This window comes from Cydia splendana, chromosome 13 (genome assembly GCF_910591565.1).
Source record: "Cydia splendana chromosome 13, ilCydSple1.2, whole genome shotgun sequence".
In the NCBI taxonomy this organism is placed as follows: domain Eukaryota; kingdom Metazoa; phylum Arthropoda; class Insecta; order Lepidoptera; family Tortricidae; genus Cydia; species Cydia splendana.
In genome coordinates, this window is record NC_085972.1 from 20401301 (window position 1) to 20425205 (window position 23905).

Below are 23905 nucleotides of genomic sequence, written 5' to 3' on the forward strand. Positions count from 1 at the left end.
CGAAAGCTGCTACACATAATGCACTATCGACAACTACTTCACAATAAAGTAGATGGCGCATCCGTGCTTGAGAGAATGGGACTGCAAGTGCCGCGGGCGAACGTCGCAACAGGCGTGCCGGGCGGGTGTGGCGGCGCGGGCGGCGCGGTGCCGGCGCGGCGGCGGCGGCGCCTGTTCGCGGGCAACGGCGCGCGCACGCAGCGAGGCGCCCACGCTCCCACCGCTCGGGCCCGAACTGCTCTTAACCGCATCATACTGGAGTCAGATGATGTAGATATATTTGCTGATAGTGCTGGTGTATTTTACAGGAAACTGATAAGGTGCATAGAAAATATTATAATGTAAAAATGCGTCCCGGATCTCATTGTTATAAGTTTATTTGTTGTTATATAAATATTTTTTTGAATTTTAATATTATTATGTAATATACCACATAAGTGCTTTGGTGTCATACTGTTAATTTATGTGTAAAGTTTAATAAATAATAAATAAATGGGGAACTATTAATGTAATTGCAAAATTTAGAGACTTATAAACAGGGCACGTTGGTAGTAAAGTCGCTGAACACAGGGGATAGGTTCTTAACTGGCGACTACGTACGGGAAATAGAGCCTTGGAAATACCTCCTACAAGTTGTACTGACGGTCTGCTCAGGATCGCAAAATAAAAGAATGCCAGAAATTGAACGAAGATTCTTGTGATAGGTCTTTGAACCTGTAGAGAACACCTTTTAGCCAAGCTAATATGATGAATAGCGCAACCAAAAGAGCAAAACGATTGTTTTTCACCTGAACTTATACGAAACTAATGATCTGGCCGACTAGCCGACTAATCGGCCATTCGAGCGCCGATTAGTCGGCTAGTCGGCCAAATCAATAGTCGGTACATCACTAGTTATGACGTGAAATAAATGAATACAATGATTTAAATATATATGGAGAAGAATCATTTATATACAGGAGTGTTGTAATAGATGTGGGAAACGGAACTTTCAAATCTGACAGCTGTCTTAATGGTGATTAGGTTGTGAGTCAGAGTTGTTGACGTTGTCGTTTTGGGGTCCGATTTAAACTGTGCGGATTTACATGAGGGGATTGTAACTAATTCAGTTTACGGAATCATTTTGCACTTCGAAGTTTATTATATCTTTAATATGATGTTTGATATGAAGCGAAAACACACACAAGCGAATACATTTTCAAATACATAATTTTAATATTAGATTATTAGCTCCTTCTAACTGAAAGAAATATAGAAAATACGTTTATCCTCCGAAATATGAGACAGAAAAAATTACTCAGACAGTTTAGTTGTCCCATTTTGTTACAATATTGTCGTAATTTTACGTTGAACCAGCATCCCAGGAGACACCATGTCAGTATGTCAATGTTCTCCAGTCTTCCGGCCGCTATAATTAGGGTTGCAGAAGATCAGTGGGCCAGATGCTTGGCAGGCCAACCGCCACCGAAATAACGCGCCGAACGTGCCATTCAATGTTTGTTAGGTTAAATAGTATTTAAATGTAGTTACTGGCCTGATATATCACTGAAGCATTCCACTCGAGTGGCGTTTGCGAAAGTTAGGTACTTTTTTTGACAATATTTGGTGAGACGCTATAAGTATTACATTTTTTAAACCAAGTTATAGAATTTCGTCAGATCAAAAAGAAAGATTCCTTAAGTATTGGTGGAAATCTCTATCTCCAAAAAAACTTGTCTATAGATCCATGTAATTTTTTTTCTAAAAGTTCTTTATTTTGACTAAAAGTTAAATTTAGTTACAGCTAGCTCTTGAGCTTATGATACTTTTGAGGAAACGATAGACGTAAAAGTCATGTTATAAATGCTAAATGTATTGAAATCACACGATAAGTGTAACTAATAGGTATATCTATATGTAAGTTAATTTATCAGTGATATCGTCAATCTACAGCTTAAAAATATTGTCTTCGATTACCGCGATAGTTACTCATGAAATTAAACTATTGAAAATACATATATCCCGATGTTTCGAATTTATGCAGCGTTCGTTACGAACGCGATATAATCCGTTAAAATAGTTTTATTTCTAGAACCTACGATTTAAAATCTTAAAATAAAACTTCGATCTTCGTGTCACGCGCAGATAAATAATAAGCGAGTGATAATGAATCGCGAAAACGTTTGAATTAACATCACGTTCAATAATCGTGAGCTTCAAATGAATTCGATTTAAAAGAGATCCATACAAAGTAAACAGATTTCTCAATTTATTGATATTTAATCGCAAAACGTTTTTATATAATCACTCTATTTATATCTTGATCAATGGAAGCTATTTAATCACTGATCACTTTGCAATAAGAACACGAGAAAGTCCAGTCGATTAACGGCTTAATTTCTATCAAAGATAAATCTGACACTTGAAGCTATTATAAACTGTATTCCTGATGAATAAAGATTATTTTAACATTTTCAAACATGAATGTTAGTAGTAAACTGTGGTTCATCCGGACGGTTTAATAATAGACTCGGGAATTTGCGGATTGTCTCTGTATTCAGACAGGGACCGTGACGAAGACACGAGGAATGCAAAGGAATAATCTGGTTCGAATATTCTGTTGTGGATTCTATTTAAATTTATTTTTATCACGTATATAATTTTACAGATATAAGTCAGAGATGTATTTACTTGAAAACTGTTCCACATTAAACACAATTCGAATGTGCGATATAAACAGTGCTCTATATAAATATCTAAATGTTTTTAAGTTATTGAAAAAAGAAGATGTTCACACTATTTCTATCGAAAAAATAACACACAATGAAAATCTCATTAAGTAAGTAAATTATTGACAACCACCTCCTTTATAAAAGTCGATTAAAAATAGACGGTTGTCTCCCTAGTATCATTGTCGTTGTTGGACGAAATAAAGTCCCAATCGAAAATAAAAGAAAATGAAGTCCTTTCCCGCCTATATGGAACACATGCTCAACCTCAACAAGCTACTTACATATTTACAACCGGACGTTTTAATTGCGCACAAAGCGGTCCAATCGAATGCAGCATCTCACCGGAACGGTAGCGCTGCCGCATGATCGCACGCGCATGCATGCGATACCTAGCTATTATCACCTCCTACATTATAATTGTCGATCAGTTTTTGTGTTATCTGTGGAAGACGCGGAGGCTTATTCTGTTTTAATAATTTGACAAGGTTTTGACCTTATTTTGTTACGAGTCCTGTCATGGCTTCGGCCGAGTCGATCCGAGTCGTACGAAGTCATTTCGCTCTTAATGCGTACACATAAAGTTTTATTCTATCGGCTTTTGCCGATACCGCGTCAATAATTGTGGGGTGACCATAATGAGACGACACCTTATTGAATATTATCGTTATCACCAATCAGGGTTAGCGGCTCACACTGAGTGGTGCACGTTGATTAACGGTCGTATCAAAACCATGTCAAATTGTTAAAACATTCGGCCTCTCAATCATTATTATTGTGATCAGTTTTTGCGTGATCTATGGAAGAAACGTTTAACTGAATAATAGACCTTATTTCCATTACAATTAAGTCTGTTATAATTCTGTAGGAGGTGGCGCGTGGCGACACTGATTCGGTCAGTTGGTCCGACTGTTGCTCTAATTTCATGACAAATCGTGTTAGAACGAACGAATTAACTCATTAGTAAACAAATGTAGGGAAACACGCTCTATTAAAATCTTATGGAATGTATTTGTCATGTTATGTTATTGTATTTTTATGCCGCGTTGTTTGCCATAAAGCCACCTGGTTAATCGGTTTACGTAACCTATGGGTACTTGCAACATGCAACTTGTATCATGTGGTTGTTGATGATTCGCCTTGTACGATAGACCCCAATTTCCCATCCTACAGTTTCTTGAAAAAGTACCTGCGAATTTGAAATTAACTTGAACAGATTTGAAACGGATTGAGAGATAAAAAATATATTTTCATGAAGTATCCCGTTTTTACTGCTCTTGAGTTTAACATCAGTAAAGTCATTATGTTTTTGATAGTAATATTTAATATTACCGGCTCCCTGAAATAAGAAAGTTGCATAAAGCGCTCTCCTTTTAAGGCCCGAAGAAAGACGGGTAGCGGCGCAGGCGCATGACTTTCTATCGCGCTGCAGAAATAAACAGTAATTCGTGTAATTTATGTAATTGGCCAATTTGGCTTCCGGCTCATTTAATTACCTTAATTGAGAACAATCTTGAAAAGTCACGGTTGTATGTTAATTGATAACAGTCACAGTATGACTCGTATGCTGTTTTATAAAAGTCATTGATTAAGGGATTAAGGTCTTCCGATTCTGACACTTGATTTACTGTATGATGATTGCATTGTAGTTGTAGCCCGCGGCTTGAACTTATAAGCGTCACTTTCTGACGATTTTTTTACCATAGATATTAGATATCTAGAGTCTGGCTACTGAAATAATACACAAATGTTTGGGGGGAAATTCAAAAAATCTTGGGCTGGTCACACTTTGTGTAGTAGGAATTATAGTTTTGATACTAGAAAATATTTTTGTTTTTATCTGCACACGTAAGGTATATACCTAAGGATATAAGTTAAATATACGTTGACATGCACTCAAAGTCAGCTCACATAATTTCTACCACTAATGTAAAGTACAGTCAACGATAAACACATATGTTAACACTTTCTCACCATATACCATTGTAACAAGGCGAAAAATGAAATGTAGTGTAAATAAGACCTAGCTCGATAATACCGTAATATTAATCCATCACCAAAAAAATACATAAGTACTATGCCAAATATGCTAAATGCTAAGTATCAAAATATTTATAGAGCACCAACCTCCTAATTTGTTTACATTTGTTAAGGAGTTGTAAACATTGCAGTTTTTCGTTATACAACGCTACACGTCGACTTCGCACATTGTCGTAATTATTTACGAGCTTAAATAATAGTTTGCGAACCTCACTCAGTATAGACATTATAAATATTATTTAAAATAAACCCCTTTATAAACCGCAAACAATTTGAATGAATTACATAAATTGACAACTGACTTTAAGCTTTTTTTTTAATCATAGACAATTACACAACAACGAAATATCTGTCAACAATTTTTGGCTAGCCAGACTCTACCAAGTATGTAGTCTTGAATTTAATTCTTAAGCGGCGGAAAACATTAGCATACACACAAGATCTGTCTTGATGGGGGACTCCCAGATTAGGGCGAGTTGTTACAACAAACATAATTATAAATAAATCATAAATCATATATTTATTTATTATAATTGAAAACTGTATTGATCTACTCTGTCGTGTAAACTGTACTTATTGTTTTAGAGAGTTTTCACGTCCAAGGTAAGAACGACACACTCGAAATAAACAAACGAAAGATCATGCGATTAAGTCTATCTAAATCTTCTAGGTACTCATAAAATAAATCAGTCATTCGTAGGATTTTCCCTGGATTGGTCTGTGCCTGGATTCGTAGGTTTTTCCAATTTGGCCCAAAATAGTGTACAAAATACCTGTTAGGTATATAATAATAATAATAATAATGCGCTTTGTGAACCAGGCGTTCGCGGGGACGGATATCAGGCCCCGCGACTACATGGCCAATGTCACAGAGCGCATCGACTTTCTAAAGCAGAAAGTCTATGCATGGGCAAACCGTATTCGCCGCTACAGAGAGCGTGTGGATCGATTCCAGCAGAATCGCCTTTTTCAAAGTGACCAAAGGAAGGTGTACCGAAAGTGGGAGGAAACCAACCTTCGTACGCCCGACACGCAGCCGCCGGATGCTACTGCCATGACTGACTTCTGGCGTAGCATCTGGTCGGTGCCTGTCGGACACACCGAGGGGAGTTGGATGAGTGTTGTCGAGCGTGAGTGCGAGTCCATCGAACCTATGGGGGCAGTCACCATCAGCCCCGATGACGTCAGTTGTGCCATCCGCACGGCCCAGAACTGGAAAAGTCCTGGGCCGGATGGATTGCACAACTTCTGGCTAAAGTGGCTCCGATGCTCGCACTCCTGCTTGGCAGCACAATTTCAACAAGCCCTCGAGCTTGGTTCTCTCCCACCTTCCTTAACAACTGGTGTCACCTTCCTGCTCTATAAGTCCGGTAGTACCACGGAAGCTAAGAACTACAGACCCATCACATGCTTGCCTACACTCTACAAGCTCCTCACATCCATTTTGAGAGCAAAAATCAACGCGCACATTGTCGCAAACAATATTCTGGCTTCCGCTCAAAACGGATGTAGGGTTGGGTCCCGTGGTACTAAAGAGCTCCTCCTTATAGACATGACCATCTGCCAACAAATCCGGCGGAACAAGGGTGCCCTCTCAGCCGCTTGGATTGACTACAAGAAGGCCTATGATTCGGTGCCCCATTCATGGTTGGGGAGGGTCTTAGAGCTGTATAAAGTTGATGCAGCTCTGAGAGTCTTCCTAAGCGCGTGTATGAGGCAGTGGACCACAGTCCTTCGTCAACCAGGAGGCGGGGATGACCGCCCTGGCCCGCAGGATTTTATAAGGATTGAGCGAGGAATCTTTCAGGGCGACAGTCTGAGTCCCCTGTGGTTCTGCCTAGCTTTGAATCCCCTCAGCACCCTGCTGAAGGATTTGGGACTAGGTTGCCGGCTTCGGAGAGAGGGTGAACTCATCTCTCACCTTCTGTACATGGATGACCTCAAATTATTTGCACCAAATAGCCAAGACTTGTTGGAACTACTGAAAATCACCGAAGTTTTCAGTAGTGCCATCAACATGGAGTTTGGTGTCGATAAATGTGCGGTTATGTATGTACAGCGGGGGAGGGTTGTAAATTCAACAAATTTACAACTCTCTGAGACAATGTCTTTCAGATCTATCTCTGAATCAGAAACCTATAAATACCTTGGTATGTCACAGTCGTTGGGTATTGAGGACGAGGGTATTAGACGGTCGGTGAAGGAGCGCTTTTTCAGTCGGCTCACAAAAGTCCTTAACAGTCTTTTGTCAGGAGGCAATAAAGTGCGCGCCTTCAACGCCTGGGTAATGCCCCTACTCACATACTCCTTTGGCATACTAAGGTGGACTCAGACCGAGCTCGACGCCCTGGATCGGAGGGTCCGGTCACTGCTCACCGCACATCGCATGCTACACCCACGCTCGTCAGTTATGAGATTGTACATCCCACGGAAGTGTGGAGGCCGAGGCTTCCTAAACGCCAAGGATCTCCATAACCGCGAGGTGTACAATCTCAGGAATTATTTCCTAAACAACGAGTGTGGGATGCATCGTGATGTAGTGGCAGTAGACAGGAACCTCACGCCGCTCTCCTTGGCAAACGAGAACTGGCGCAAACCTGTGGTACTAAGTACTGCGGATCGCAAGGCGGCATGGGAGAGTAAGGTGCTACACGGGCGGTACTACAAGGCCCTCACGGGACCCGATGTGGACCTGCTCGCGTCGGTGAACTGGTTACGATTCGGGGACCTTTTCGGAGAAACCGAGGGTTTTGCCTGTGCAATTGCGGACGAAGTGATGATGACGAACAACTATCGGAAATATATCCTGAAGGACGGTACGGTCGACATTTGTCGGGCATGCCGCCGTCCCGGAGAGTCACTCAGGCATATCATTTCCGGGTGTTCTCATCTTGCTAACGGCGAGTACTTGCACAGACATAATCTCGTAGCCAGGATTATTCACCAGCAACTTGCTCTTCTATATGGCCTTGTGGACCGCGAAGTACCGTACTACAAGTACTTACCTGCGCCTGTTCTCGAGAATGGTCGTGCCACGCTCTATTGGGATCGATCTATCATCACTGACAGGACTATTGTAGCCAATAAGCCTGACATAGTGATAATAGATCGATCGCAACGTCGGGCTGTGCTCGTTGACATCATCATCCCCCATGACGAGAATCTCGTGAAGGCCGAGAAGGACAAGTCCAGTAAGTACCTAGACTTGGCTCACGAGATAACCGCCATGTGGGATGTTGATTTGACGATCATTGTCCCGATAGTCGTTTCAGTGAACGGTCTAATAGCGAAGAGTCTCGACCAACATCTTGAGAGACTTTCGCTAGGTGGTTGGATCAAGGGTCAGATGCAGAAGACGGTGATCTTGGACACGGCGCGGATAGTCCGCCGGTTCCTCTCTCTGCGGCCCTGACCACCGGTAGCTTGGGCCTTGCCCCGCTGCTGGCGGCACCCTAGGTTAGGTTTTTTATAATGTGTTTATATGTATTTTTTATCGTTTTGTAAGTGTTTTTGTATTTTACTTTTATATTCTATTATAAATAACCTAACTTGAGATGAAAAATAAATAAAGAGAATAATAATAATAAAAACCCTAACTTAAGACGAAAAATAAATAAATAGATAATAATAATAAAAGACGTTTATTCAAGAAGTTTGAACATAGGTACATAATAAATATCATAGTACACTTACATAGTATACGATACGGATCTAAATTACTCACTATTCGAACGCGTATTCATGACAGAGAAATCTAACAATCACGATGACATGACAACTGTCAGCGTTTCTACTGCATGTGGTCAGCTTTCGCGTGTGATCGACGGATGCGTGTGCGACTGTGCACTGTACGGTGTGCGCACGAGACGCTATAATGAGCTTATGGATTTCTCCCCATAGATAGCTTACAAATTGTTAGAAGCAAAATTGCGAACTATCAATCGCTTTCAAACACGTTGTGTTCATATTCTGTGGTAACTACTGTAACTAGGTTTTCTTTAATATCCATAAATGCATTTAAGAAAATCTTGTACCTATTCTGTTATATAAAAAAGACTACCCTGAGTTGAAAGCAGAATTCCAAGTCCATTTAATCTTAAAGACACACTTTGAACACATCAATAAACTCACTCAATGCCACTCAAGTGTCTTCTGAAAACTCCGAGTTCCAAGGACTCTGTTCACAAATTAGCTCAATTGCTTCTGTATTTCGCAGAAACGGACAAAAAGCGCTTTGTCCGACAAGGCCGAGCCCTTTCGGGGAACTCGCCAACTGCCATATAAGTGCAGACAGGGAGGAAGGTCGTTCCTCCTGATAGATGCGCGGGCGCAGGTTGGCGGCGCGCCAGCGCTGGATGCCCGAACAAAGCTTCACAAGATCATGCTGGTGATGTGACGTCGCGTCGGAGTGTGTTTACAAACAGGTTTCAAGTCTAGTTCTTTGTTGTAGCGCATAATGTATTTAATTTACATAGTTTCGGAGATAAACGAAAAAGAAAAAAGTGGTGACTAGCTTAAAAAGAGAAAATTTAATATAAAATGTTTACAATCTTTAATGGAAATTTTGGACTATTCTATTTTTTTTGTAATATAAGATAATATGCGGTTCCTTGCTTTTTTACAACGAACAGAACATAAAACTGTCAAAGTGGCGTATTTCTTCCAGTATTCATTCTTAGCTCTATATCTACCTCTCTTCATAATATACCTATTCGGAGAGATCATGATTACATCGCTTGTTTCTACAAATAGTGTCTAATTTGCCAGCGTTAGAGTTGGCAGTGGCAGCAGGAAGCGCACGCGCAGCTTTAATTGTGTCTTGACACTTCACACATCTTTGTTTGTAAATACACTCTTAAATACAACACACGGAAGAGTTCTAATTCAAAAGATTTTAGTAGAGAAATTAAGTTTATAACTTTGGTGAGTGTTGGATTGGTGCCAAATGGATGCTGGGTTTAACAGAAGATACTCGTATTAAAAGTGTATCTGCTGAACTACAGTTAAAGTATGCGCTACAGATTATCGACCCAAATATATCGTCACAACTGTATTGTAAACAGGGCCTAGTTCATAGATTCAATGATTCTTTAGTAAAGATATGGTCGGTTTCAGAAGGCCTTTTTTACTGATTGTAGAACCTGAACCCTTGGACTCTAGGAGAACCTGAGTAGTATATTACTCTGGCTGTAGAAGAAGCTCCTTGTCGGTATTTCCTCGAGGGACTACTTAAATTGTGCTCAGATTTTTTTTGTTAAAAAAGTGAGATCGAATTAAGACAGTCAGCTTTCTGACACGATTATGATAATCGCATGAGGATACACTTGTTGCACTATCAGTCCATTACCTCGAATGCACTTGTATTGATCGCGATCGATCGATCTGACCTACTTGCGCGCGCGCGGTAAAATTAGCGCGGGCGTTCACTCCGCTCGGGTTTCTGCGTGACCTAATACGATCTATAGATCCATCGATCCATGGCAGCGCGCCGGTTTCACTATCGACGGCCGTTAATCCGATGACATCATTGTGTCACTATAGGATCTATATCGTTATCGAAAGACTATCTAAATACCTAGTCATATAAAACAGTTAAGTCATCCAACAACAAACAGCAGAGCTTAAACAGTTAAATGGTACCCAATATTTATTGCCTCGAGCTCCATTTAGTGCAAGTGTTTGAATGTAAGGTTATACCATTTCTGTATCGTGCCTTGCTTGCTTGCTGACTAAATTAATTAGAAAGCTAGTTAGTAAACGTAATAAAACTGTGTAGATGTCATCGCAGTCTGTGCTCTGGTGGCCACAAGAAATGCTGCTGCAATTAAATTAGAAATTAGAGGAGAAATGTCTGTGCAAGTAAAATGAAAACTCGTAATCTTTAAAATAAAATTGTCGTGCTATTAGTGTAAGTAGGGATATGAAATATATTTGGTAAGAGCATTGTCGAAATAAGCCCTGGGGGTGTAGCCAAGGTGACAATTTTATTGTACAGCGGCAAACGTGCCTACGAAAATTCACGTGACTAATTTCTATAGGTACAATATGATTTAATTTTCGATGGGCGTTTTCTATCATGCATATATTATGTGTTTTATTGACACTAACGATTGAAGTAGATATGATAGATTGACAAAAGCACACTAATATTATAAATTCGGAAGTAACTCTGTTTGACTGTTACCTCTTCACACTTGCAGTGCTGTATGGCTTGCTGCCGCTGCTTTGGTATGGGGATAAATAGTTTGAGGCCCGAGGAAGAACATCAGGATATTTTTTGTCAATCATCATTAACGAGGTCGCATGCAGACGCTAGTGCATTTATAATTACACCAATTTCGAGGACACAAATTTACAGAAAACGATGTGACGTAAATCATTTTAATCCGAAATGCAAGTTCATTGAACTCGAGTACGCAGCAGTAGTTCGGTACATTGGCTCACTATTTTTGCACTTCTGTTGTGACAGTAGTTGTTCGTTCAACTCTTGAATAAATACTCGAGATGAAACAGATGGATGGTATCAATGACCCGCGGACATTTGTGGGAAATTTCCTTTGATTATTCTTTTATAGCGAACATGTGCGTAGAGTGTGTTTTGAGGAATTAAGTAAAAAGTGCACGAGAGATATTACTCTTACTTACCTATAGCTACCATGTGAATAGGGTATTTGAATACTATAGTAAAATCAGATTCTTTTTTCGAACTGTCAAAACGATTTTGCTACTATGGAATTTATATGAAACACTAGCATGTGACGTCACGATGAAATTACCTATTCTTTATAGTTTTATACGGGTTTTAAAATTGAAATTGTGTCTAAAAATTACTGCTGTATAAAGATACATTTCTCTATTAATCTTCTGGTGCTTTATTTCTTGCATGGTGTAAAATCATTTATTTCAAATACAGTCAAATAGCCTATTGTAATAGTAAGGTTACTAATATTACAATATACAGGGTGTCCCTAGCCATTGGACAAAGCCGAAATGTACATATGCATTAGGGTATTTAGAACCAGTATACAAAGTATCATAACAATTGGTGTAGCGGTTACGAAGAAATTAACAAATTACGATTTTTTTTACTTTGGAGCAACCTGTATGTGTAAGTAGTTCCTGTAATAAATAGTATGAAACCTTCGACCGTTTTGATTATCTTTTTTATTTATGACATTAATAAGATTCTGACTTTTGGCAAATGTCATCATTGCCGCACATTTTCCAACAAATTGTCAAAAGCACTGCCAATGATTAATAGGTACAGTATGTTTCTTTTTGTTGTCGATTATTGGAAATAACTTTTGTATGAAATTTTTTTTTTATCGTTTGTTCTAATTAAAATAATATTACCGTTAGAGCATTTCTGAGAAGTAACCCCACGTGGGATTTCAGGGTTTGTCCAATGGTTAGGGTCACCCTGTATACTGTATCTAAATAGTCGCCTTATAATATCTGTAGATACTGACAAACAATGCACAGCCTAACATAAACCATTGAAAGTAGAGCTTAAAAATTCAAATTTAGAACAACTTAAGACAGGTCGTAGGTCACTCGAATATTCTTCAAATATTGTAAAGCTCCACAAGTAAGGCATTATAGGTAAGTTCTTGGCGGTTGAATTTCAATAATTTTTTCACAGTGATCAACAAGGGGGTTGAAAGTTTTCAACGACCTCTACATAGATTGAGTTGCATCCGAAGACTAATGTTGTAATATTAATGTATACTTAAGTAATTTTATTTCAATTTCAAAGCTTAATTGATTTTTTGCTTGCTACTTTTTGAGTTTTTGCATAGGGTTATGAACGAATGATATTATAATTGACTCGAATTCCAGACAGTACGAATTATCATCATAATTTGAATTATACGTGCGTGAGGGGTAGTAGTGTATCTGATTAGTTTATTGTTTGTTTTTCTCAATATATATACCTCATAATAGATAAATACATTGTACCTATGTAGATTGTATCTTCTGCCCGCGACTTCGTCTTGCGCTAAATTGTGTTTTTTTTTCTTCATAAAATCTATATCCTATGTCCTTCCTCGGGTAACAGACAGACACTACCGACAAAGTTACATTTATAATATTAGTAAGAATACTTACAAGAAATATCTTTTGGGTTCCTCAAATACGCATTATTAGTATTTTATACAATCGTGATATAATAGAGAGTTTATCAGTCGAGTACCGTGTTTAGGCAACGAAGCTTGCTGAGTTGCCTAAGTAAGGTACGAGATTGAAAAGCTTGATTATATCACTATTGTATACAATACTTTTTCTACTAGTAAACAAAAATAATACTTTAAACTAGTAGAATCACACAAACAAACCAAACCAAAAGTATACAGCTAAGATTCTCGAGCAGCCGCGATACCTTCATACTGGTACGCGACCAGGCCGCCGCGCCCCGCGCCCCACGGCGGGCTGGTCAACGACACCTTCTCGTAATTCATGAGGCCCTGGTACTTGCTCCGCGCTAAATTAATTTTTTAGACAGTTGTTTTCTCGATTTTGGCCACCGTAGCCTATGGAGACTAACTAGCAACACTAGGTTTTCGTAGTCAATGGATATTGCTATATTAAGGGTGTCACATGCGCGTTTCTGACTTATGAACCAATTATTTCTACTATACAACCTAAAACAATTAATTTGAGCTATGGTTTTGTTTCGTCCTCTTGATCGCGGCGAGCTGTGATTGGTCAATTTCATTATAGTTGACTAAACTGTATCGAAATGAATATTATAGTTGAGTTGGGAGCCCATAGATTAAAAATACCCAATTGCAGTTTGGTATAAGAAATCTTAATTCAAGAATTACAGTCGACTAGTAGAAAATAGTACATTATTGTCGAGGCTCGGAAGTAGCTACTTGCAGGCTGAGGATTCGTTTTAAACGGACGACCTTGGGAGTCCGTTTAATTGAATCCGAAGCCAGCAAGTAGCCTTCCAGCCGAGTCATATATAGTGCTTTTCTCAAAAATGGTGCAACAAATATAAATATAATAGGAATATTTTACAAAAGCAACGTTCTTACATATATATTTTCACAGAAAAAAGTAGAAACAATTGAAAAAGTTTGCTTTGCCGCCTTTTTATTTTTTAAATTTTAAAATAGAAGTGTATTTTTCTGCCGAAAATACGCCAAGCTATTTGAGGCAGCTAAATAGTCGCGATACCAACATTATAATAATTATTACTAATCATCTGTTGGGCTGTTTAATGGGCCTGTGCCTTCATTTGATATGGCCATTTAAACTTTTAAAAAGTTTGGAACTCGACAAATAATGGAATTTGTATGCAACATTGCAGTCCCAAAATCGAGACTGCAATGTTTTTAACTTTTTAATTTTTGACTGACCATAAACTCCGCACTTCGCGACCAAATTTTTATACGGCAACGTCGACTTTGCCGTCCATTTTTGAGAAAAGTAATTTACTAACCCAACTATGACAAGTGTTCCGGTTAATAGAACTACCGTAAAAGCTTAGAAGATTCAATTAAAAGATAACTAATTGTTCGTAACGGTATCGGTTCAGTTTTGAAAACCAATTAGTTGTTGAATGTTATTGAATTTATGGATTAATTTCACTTCAGACTTGAATTATGATTTCGATTAAAGTCGACCGCTATTGTATGTCTACTGCCAAATTGGCTTTATGGAAAGTTTATTTAGATGCGTTGGTGATTGTTAGGATAATCTTTGAAATTGTTCTTATTATATATTTTGTTCATTTTATGTGCGTAATAGTTGGGTACATACAAAAGTTTTGGTGGGTTGTTATAGATAGTTAAGTGCGTTAAGTCAGTTTGTGATAAGGTACCAAAATAGTACAGACCGATAGGTAATATAGATATTTATGTATCATATATATTTTTTAGTTAATAGCAGTGGTCGTAGTGACACTTATTAATTATCTACAAGAGCGTAAGAGAATGCATGTGATGCGAAGCTCGCGGTCCACAAAAACTAGAAATAAAATATTTTTCAGTTATTTTCAGTGAGTGGTGTCGCAAGCGGCCTCGCTCGAGACGCGATGGCCGAATGTCAGCGGTGTAGGTCGCGAACTATTCGATTTTTGAACACTTGAAATAAACTACGCGTACACTTTCATTTACGAGTATTTTTTTCTCATAAATATTCAAATGATTCGGCTTGAGCTTGAACACAACAAAGTGAGCGAGTGTCATATTTTCATAAACATTTGAAATTAATGATGACATAGCCACACTTTGTCTTTGTGAGACTCAAGAGTTAGCTTGGTCCAACTATACTTCTTAATCACAGGGAGATCTCAAAAACAATGTGAAAATTTTGAGTTTCGTCTAATATAGTAAATTGAAGCTAGACCTAGTTGGACCCCAGACTCCCAGACTCCCATGAGCCGTGGCAAAATGCCGGGACAACGCGAGAAAGAAGAATAGTAAATTTAAACTAGCTGAATATTTTACTTCTCTTCTAAAGACAAAAGGCTTAAGACCAAGATTAAATGCAGCATAATCTTAGTCTTAAGCCTTGTCATGTTCAGAAGCAGTCAGTCTACTTGTCAATGTGCAAAGTGTCCACTGTAACAAATAGGAATGAGTTGATGATGAGATTTATCATCTGCTGAGGCTCCTATGATCCTTATGATCCTGATAAATGACTGGCAGAGGGCAGAGGCCTTGTTGTATGTAGTTGTATTGGTCGGTTCTGAAAGGGCTAAAGTAGCTCATGATACTTATTTGATTAGAATCTAGGAATCGTCAAAGTAGCTGCGACAATGTATAATGTTATAAAGTTATGCTAGTTTTAAGTTAGACTACATAATTCAAAAGTCAAATGATGTATGAATAGTCCTCTAGTACCTCTGAAACACGTGTTAAATGCATGTCCGCGCTCTAATGCACACAAAATACTAGATGTATTCGAAAGTAATATATGTATTCTTGGACAGCACCTGTATAATTTCTAAGTCATAAATAGTCGAATTTACGAGCGGATTGGTTCGACCACATTACTTGTCACCGTCAATTCCACATGCAGTTTATAGACAAACACATGTTACAAATTATTCCTATAAATATTATAATACAGAGTTAGAGAGTTACTGAGACTATCTAATTCCGACATAGATTTTGTGAAACGTTAGGTTTTTGTAAACAATCCTTGAAATTAAAACTACAGAAATATATATGAAAGTGATTTTAATAAATTGGAAAATATTAATTTAAAATTGCATTAGAATATATTATTCAGGTTATAAATAAAATGCATAAAAATTTACCAAGTTTAGACAAATAAAATCAAAATCGTGTAGTAAAAATATTTTTTTACAGTATTAATAAGTAATGGTAATTCTGGAAGGATCAAAATATCGATCTTCAAAATAAGTCAAAAGGCACTTACGCAAAAGCTTCAGCCGAAAGCGCAATCCGGAAGTAACACCAAAGCCTATACCTTAGCCTTCTAGACTACAGTACACTACTACTACAAGAATACCATATATAATGGCTTTATTGTTTGAACATAACGGTTGGCGCGCGTTCGGCGCGGGAGTGCGGCGCGGACTGCGCTCCGACCGCCTCTGACGTCACTGCGCCCAATATAGCACCTCCACCATCCAAACGATCTTCACTTGCCTCCCTAACTCTCTCCCTGTTTATAAGGTCCTTTTTTCTCTGGGTTTTACTAGGTATTTAGGTCCTTTTAGGTGAGTTGGTGGTGAAATGTGGAGCCGATGTTATTTTCGCCGGCGATTTTCGTCGCTTTTCCGCGCGGGCTAGCGTGCCTTAAAACGGCAATACGGGCGGCGCGGGCGCCGATGTGTATTCGCTTTGGGTTTGTTTTGGGCTTTATTAGCTTTTAAGCGATGATGGCGCGGTTTTTATCTAGTTATGCTAATTATTAGGTAAATAATAAACGATTAGAAAGCTTCTATTAACTTATTAGTATTCAATTTTGAACTTAGAAATATTCTATGATGATTTAGGCACTCTTGAAACCTAACCTGTTCTAACGTTAGCGATTATTTTAACGGGTCTGTTATCTAGTATACATATCTTGTATGTCTAGTGTATATCATATATCTTGTATATGTTTAAGTTAAATTATACTTTTATTACTCCACAATATTCCATTTAAATCCACAAGCTTTGTTTTAGGGACTTGAAATAATACCTATTCGTATTTCAGTATATCCGCTAAGAAATTAGCACGCTAGGAAGAACCTAGGTCTCCTTTCATTAAGTACACCCGCTAATGAAGCTACAGTGAAGTAATAAATTACCGCGCAAATAAAACAAAGAGCATGACGCGCCATCTATTTGCTCTAGAAATAAACTCCCGTGCTATCCTTAGCAGATAGCGCCGTGCGTATCGTCCACAATGTTAAGAGGGGGCGTGAAGCCAGGAAGTTAGAAGGAAACAAAAGATATGGCATGCGAAACTTTCGACGGAAGATATGCGACGGGTTTACCATTTATCTAAATTACTCTGAAAATATACTTCTGTTTAAAAGTTTGCTCGTCAGTTCTCTGGGCTATATCACAAGCTGTTTGCTATAGTTAGTATGCAGAGTAACAATATATATCATCTTCCTTACCTTACCGCTAGGCCACCAGCGCTTCACAGCATCAAGCTTCACCAGAGTAACAATATATAATTGAAAATAAATGAAATTTAGACATGTTTCCGTGTTTTTTTGTCTATTCAGCCAACTTTAACCTTTTAAGGTTTTGATTGGATTCTGCCTTTTCAAATATAGTGTAGTTTCCGTGTGATTTACGGTATGTGCTATTAATTAAAAGTTTTAAAAATTTAATACCTAAACTAGAATTTTGCGTTATCTCCTCTCTTAAGAGTGTGCATATTAACTTCATCACCCACATTGTTAACTAACGATTTTATACCTTATTGCCAAGGCATAAGGTCTACCGATGGGCAGTTAAGTGTTGCGTCGCTCTATGTTTGAATATTTTTATAGCGTTCTAATCTCAGATGCAAAAACAGGATAGGAATTAAGTGTTCAAACGAATGAATGAACATTTTATGATGTGGTCTGGGCATGTATTCATATTGCTTTCTTTGCTTTGGTAACTATTTGCGAAAAAAAAAACAGACTAAAATACTTATAAATAAACCGAAACTGTATAGCGTTAATTTGTCGTTTTTAACGGAAACTTTTACTTTGCTTTAAAAAAAATATATACTCGTTTCTGGGATTATACGGACATCAACTTGTATGTTAGTCACACTTCTGTATTTTACTCGAATTTTCCATTCAGACGTAGATGTTCCAAGTTTTCCGACAATGATTACGATCGGTGCGTGCGCTGCCATCTGTTGGCATTTTTTTACATTAGAACAGAGTTTATGGAGAGCTCTCAGAACGTTTACGCCAAAGGAGCATCCCATGGGTCTGTAATATTAGAGCAAATGGCATGCATTGGGACACATTATCATCATCATTTCAGCCTATATACGTCCCACTGCTGGGCACAGGCCTCCTCTCATGCGCAAGAGGGCTTGGGCTATAGTCCCCACGCTAGCCCAATGCGGATTGGGGACTTCACATACACCTTTGAATGTCTTCGCAGATGTACGCAGGTTTCCTCACGATGTTTTCCTTCACCGAAAAGCTAGTGATAAATATCAAATGATATTTCGTACATAAGTTCCGAAAAACTCATTGGTACTAGCCAGGATTTGAACCCGCGACCTCCGGATTGAAAGTCGGACGTCATATCCACTCGGCCACCACCGCTTGGGACACATAATTGTTGCTTTTTCGTCGATTAATCCTGATTAGTTAAATAATGTTTTTCTTCTTCGTTTTAAAACTTTTCACATATGGGCTTAATGTGTATGATAAAATTAAGCCAAGCGACATTAACGTGGGACCTGTTCGTTAGTGTTCGTAGCGGGCAAATTACTTCTGTCGACACAAGAGAAGTTAAAAATTACAAAAAGAGCGGAGCGGGAAGAGTCGTAGAGTAACTAAAAAGTCGTAGGGATATTTTAGATCATATTACGGTTACAAAAAAAAATATCAGCAATCTTGAGGCCTAGAGAAAGGGCTCTAGGGCCTTCAGCGATTCGAATCCTGAATTTTTGACTTTCACTCCATAGAAAAAAATTACGAACTAGGTCTAAATCTAGGCTTAGCCACTTTAAAAATTATTATAAATATTGCACAAAAACTAAAAATATGGAAAATTATTTCTAAAAATAAGCAATATGTATTAGTATGCTTGAGAGAACACAGTGCTTACTTTTTCATTAATAAAATACACAAAAAATTTAAATTCAAAAACATGATATCCGCGGTCCCGAGCACGCACATCTAATAATCTCGCACATCACATAATCTCGCTCACGCTTACGCTCAGTGAAAGTGAGAGAAGAACACGAACCTATTGGACCTTAAACGAATCCTACCTTCGTGTGCTGAACTGGACGCTGCTGGTTCTGTGCCTCCGCCACATAGTTCTTCATGCCGGCCATGAGCACGGTGGCTCCGAGGAATTTGTTCAACAACGCGCGCGCCTCCGTGTCCTCACTCGTGTCGCCCTGCTCGATCACTGGAGCAAACATATATTATCGGTCAACATAATGCAAAAACAGTTCTTCGTTAGTAACCATACTTTCGTTAATAACGTATAACGTACATAAACGTTTCATTAATTTCGTGTACTTATATATGTATAGTAAAATTTGAAGTTGTTCAGATTATTTGAGCACACTATGGGAAGGGTAGAATCAACTTTTTAGTGTGGGTGGAACCACTGATATTTTGGAATTTAAATGTACCAAACATACCTACACTTTTGTGGTACATAGTTACATATAAGCCATAATGGGCCATCTACTTAACATATGAGTAGTAAGAGACACAACATTTCTTCTAACAATCTGTGTCACTATTGTCCCTAAAAAAATATCAACAAAGGTAAAAAATGAGAGAACTAAATAAAAGCAGGTATTTTACGTTTTATAATAAGCCACTTTTTACAGTGCACTTTCGAGCAATGATCGTTCTGATTTCGGACATTGGCAAATCGCCATTAGGAAAGAGCTTTTAAAACCCAAGTCGTTATTTATCTTAATAGCAGGTAATAAAAAACAAATAAACTGATATTCCTGAAACCATTGCTATAAAAAAAGTATCCTTGTATAAAGGTACATAGTAAGGTAAGGTAAAGGGCCCCTGTTTCGGCAGGTTAAAGCTCTTGAGAGTTTGTATATTTTTTTTAAATATAACTAAGCATATTAATACCTTGAAAGCTTTTGAGTAAGTTATATTAGTTCTTTGTTAATAATTTAATGCATAAACTATAGGGTTTTAGTTGAAACTTTTTTTTTTAATGAATTTTTTCGTGAACCTCTTATTTGACTCCCATTTCGTGATACAAATTTAGCTCAGCTCCTAAGTTCGTGAATTCGTGTCCCCTGTTTCGGAATAAATTTTCTTAGAGTAAATGGTGATAATTTGCTGATAATCATTTTAAATATTTAACGGTATTACCTACTTACGAGTAATTGTAAGGTCAAATTAAAAATAATATTTAAAAAAATGTTAAATTGAGAGCTAGCTTAAAGTTTTTTGTACTCGTCGACTTTAATGGTTGAATTACGACTTTGTAAACCATATGCGTACTTTAATACTTGATTAAAAGCCAAACTATATAAATAAATAAAAAAATAATAATAAAAAAAAATACAAAAAATTAAAATACTATCTTATACGTTAAATATAAACATATACAAAAATAAATCAAATAAATTGAATTATAAATAAAATTGTGCTTGTAGTTAATATGAGAATATACGTGGAATATACCTTAATTTTTTGAACTCGGGTCACATTCAAACTCGTTTTATGAGAATTCTAGTGAAAAAAACATATACCGAATTTCGCTCATACGAAACTTCATGAAATACATTAATTGTTTTCTAATTTATTTATTTAATTATCTTCGTTGTTATATTTAAAAACAAGCACTCAAAATGTATCTAGAAAACCCTTGATTCGTTAGTGGCACGAAATAGGAGACACACGTAAAATAAAATGACCGCTATTTCGTGAGTCGATTTATTGCAATTTTAAGGTATTTCTATGCATATATTCAATCTTTTTTCTTATCAAATCAATTACTAAGGAACCCACAGAAACACTCCCAAAAACTTTTATTCGAATGGGTTTAGCTTTTCCTTCCTATAAGCTTAACAAGTGAGAGCGCGCACCTTACGCCTAAAAAAAGTGCACGCATACAACACAGCTGTTTGCGGCCGTCTGACAGTTTCGACCGTCGTATTACTCTCAGTTTAATCACTAAAATATTGGTTATTATTTTATTTAAGAGATTAATGATTAATTATGATTTTTTAATATGTATAATTTGAATAAAAAGTATTTGAATTCCTTATTATTTGCGCCAGAAACAAAACTAACGAAATAACGTACTAACACGAACTTGGGGCCCGTTACCTTATAATTTGATAAAGAAACGCAACAAATTGTAATAAATTAATCTTTTCCTTAGAGCACGTTTCGTAACGTGATTCCAGTCGCGCGAAAAAACTCACCAATGTCAGCATTCTTCATCCTAGTCAAAATATCCTGTACTCCAGTGACCTTCGTCGTGCTGTCGAGGAAGGAGCGGTCCTGCGTCTTTCCCCCCACTCTCGTGGTAGTCGTGGTGGTGGTGGTCCGGCCCCCGTGGCGTTCGGTGGTGGTGGTGGTGCGGCCACCGTTACGGTCAGTGCTGGTCGTCACGATGGCGTCTTCGACGGACCCGAGGCTGTGCTCGCTGTCCGTGCGCGTTAGACCTGGGGGTAGTAGTTTATTAAAATCATTTGTTTTTAGGGTTCCGTACCCAAAGGGTAAAACGGGACCATATTACTAAGTCTCCGCTGTCCGTCCGTCCGTCCGTCTGTCACCAGGCTGTATCTCACGAATCTTGATAGCTAGACAGTTGAAATTTTCACAGATGTTGTATTTCTGTTGCCGCTATAACAACAAATACTAAAAAGTACGGAATCCTCGGTGGGCGAGTCCGACTCGCACGTGACCGGTTTTTTTAATGAAATGCGTACACATGTGCAAGTTGTGAAAAGTTTATAAAAAGTTAATAAAGTATACTATAAAAGCAACCAGCGTGTTGTGAGGAGTCGCTGGACACGCTGTCGCGCAGGCCCGCGCTGCGCAGGATCAGACCGGCCTTCGGATACGCGCTCCGCTCGCTCTTCACTGTATCAGCTGATAAATAAAATAAATATTTATTATAACTAGGAAAGATATCAAATTATCGTATACAATATTTTCTTTATTTTTGTCTTTAAGTAGTAACACTGCTACTTACATTTAAATCAAAACTTACTAGGAAGATAGGTATTAAACAGAAATAGATGTCATACACTTATACTTACTAAAGAAAAAAGTGACGAAGGCCTCGAGGGCAGAGCGTCAGAGGGCCTACCGCGAACACCGAAGTTCACAAATTACGGGCATCTTTCTCTGTCACTCTAATGAATCCTTAATGGGAGTAAAAGAGAAAGATGCCCGTAATTCCGGTGTCAATTGTCAAGTTAGTGGAATAGACGCCTCAAAAAGGTACTACGAATCTTGTGGTCGTTAGAAAAAAAGCGAGGTTACAATAGAAACAAATGATTTGTGAATAGATTCGTTAAAGCAAATATAAGTTAAAGACAGAAAGTTGATTACGAAACCAATAATTTGCGGTTAGCACGCGATGTATTTACTTACATGCGTTTCGTTTTGGCGAATTCCGTATACGGTCTTTGTCTTAAATATGTATACAATTTTGGTTTTTATTACAACTGAATAACGTGCGAAAGTGTTAATATACCTTTGACATCGATCGTACTATGCGTGATCGGTCGCTGACACGACATCATGTTCATAACTCATAATGCATAATGTCTAGTTAAGATCTAGAAAACAGCACTTCGTTATTCAAAGTTATATATAGGTACAGTTTTTTTTATAATCGGCATAATTCTGCTCGGTAGAAAATTTATTGCTATTTTCAAATTTTATCTATAAAACACATCCTGTTCGCGTTGTGTACAGTCGGCATTAAAAGTAGCGGATCAGACTACGCGTAAAAATATCTACCATTATCTAATAACTTGACAAAAGCAGATATTATGTCGCGATATATCCCCATTTGTAAAAGTATTCTTGGGTGGCAGATACTTTATTCGCATTGTTTCATCCGCTACTATTGATGCTGACTGGGCTACAGTCAGCAGCAGAATAGCTAAGCGGGACAACTGGGACAAGCGTTCAAAATTACCTGCTCTTAAATATTATCTTAACAAATTTTTGTCATCAGATAATTTTGAATACCTACCTATCCCGCATAGCTGCTTCTGCCGACTGTACCTACGTGTCTAATTATGAAAAAAAAACAAAAAGCCGTAACTTAACTTACATGCACTCTTAATGTACTTCTCCGTGAGCGATTTCACGGAGCTCTGCCGGACGGTCTTCCTATCCTCCCTTCTTTCTTTCTTCTCCGTCTTCTCCACCCGGTCGACCTTCTCACTCTTATCCACGATTCTCCGCTGGCTGTCGGTCTTCTCCATCCTGCCAATCTTCTGTTTCTGGTCGTTTCTGACCTTGGTGACGTCAGTGATACTGACGCCGCCTAATGTGTCTGACTCGCGTCGGTCGCTATGCGTAAACTGTTCTAAAGTTGCTCGCTCTTCTTTCTGTAAAAGAAACGAATACTCGTAGTTCTGCGTTTTAAAGTATGGAAGTCGTACAAGTGAGGCTTGGGTTTATAACTTAGGTACAGAGCACGTAGGAGGCACTCTAGCGCCACCGTTTTTCACTCACCGTATGTGCCTCGCTATAGCTCGATCCAGTGTCGCCTCCGAACCTCCTCGTGGTAGTAATGGCCGCCAAGCCGTGAAGCCTTGAAGGCGGCTCGCCCTGAGCCCGTAGGAGCGCCTCTAGCGCCGCCGGGTCTGATGCGTACGCCGTCACGCTGACTTCGCCCTCCGGCGCGCCGCCGTTGCGTGAGTGATACTCTTGACGGACGACCGTGCCTTTTACTGCGAAGTAATAACAACATTAGGGTCGGTAAAGAAAAACGCCTGTGAGTTACCTACATTGCACACAAGCTTTAGTTAAGTTTTTCAAT

At 38.4% G+C, this 23905-nt stretch overlaps 1 protein-coding gene and 1 long non-coding RNA gene across 7 annotated transcripts in view; one reads left to right on the forward strand and one right to left on the reverse strand.

Annotated features, from left to right (window-relative positions):
• LOC134796328 (uncharacterized) overlaps positions 1 to 23905 on the forward strand; it is a 280891-nt gene that overhangs the window by 62987 nt on the left and 193999 nt on the right. The window lies entirely within an intron of this gene.
• LOC134796317 (mucin-3A) overlaps positions 1 to 23905 on the reverse strand; it is a 103116-nt gene that overhangs the window by 25451 nt on the left and 53760 nt on the right. For all 6 annotated transcript variants that reach the window (XM_063768402.1, XM_063768401.1, XM_063768400.1 and 3 more), the window contains 5 exons: positions 23599 to 23816; positions 23192 to 23471; positions 21889 to 21993; positions 21321 to 21563; positions 19173 to 19315 (listed from right to left, as the gene is read on the reverse strand). In XM_063768402.1, the coding sequence (XP_063624472.1) occupies positions 19173 to 19315; positions 21321 to 21563; positions 21889 to 21993; positions 23192 to 23471; positions 23599 to 23816 (989 nt within the window). The remainder of the gene's footprint in view (positions 1 to 19172; positions 19316 to 21320; positions 21564 to 21888; positions 21994 to 23191; positions 23472 to 23598; positions 23817 to 23905) is intronic.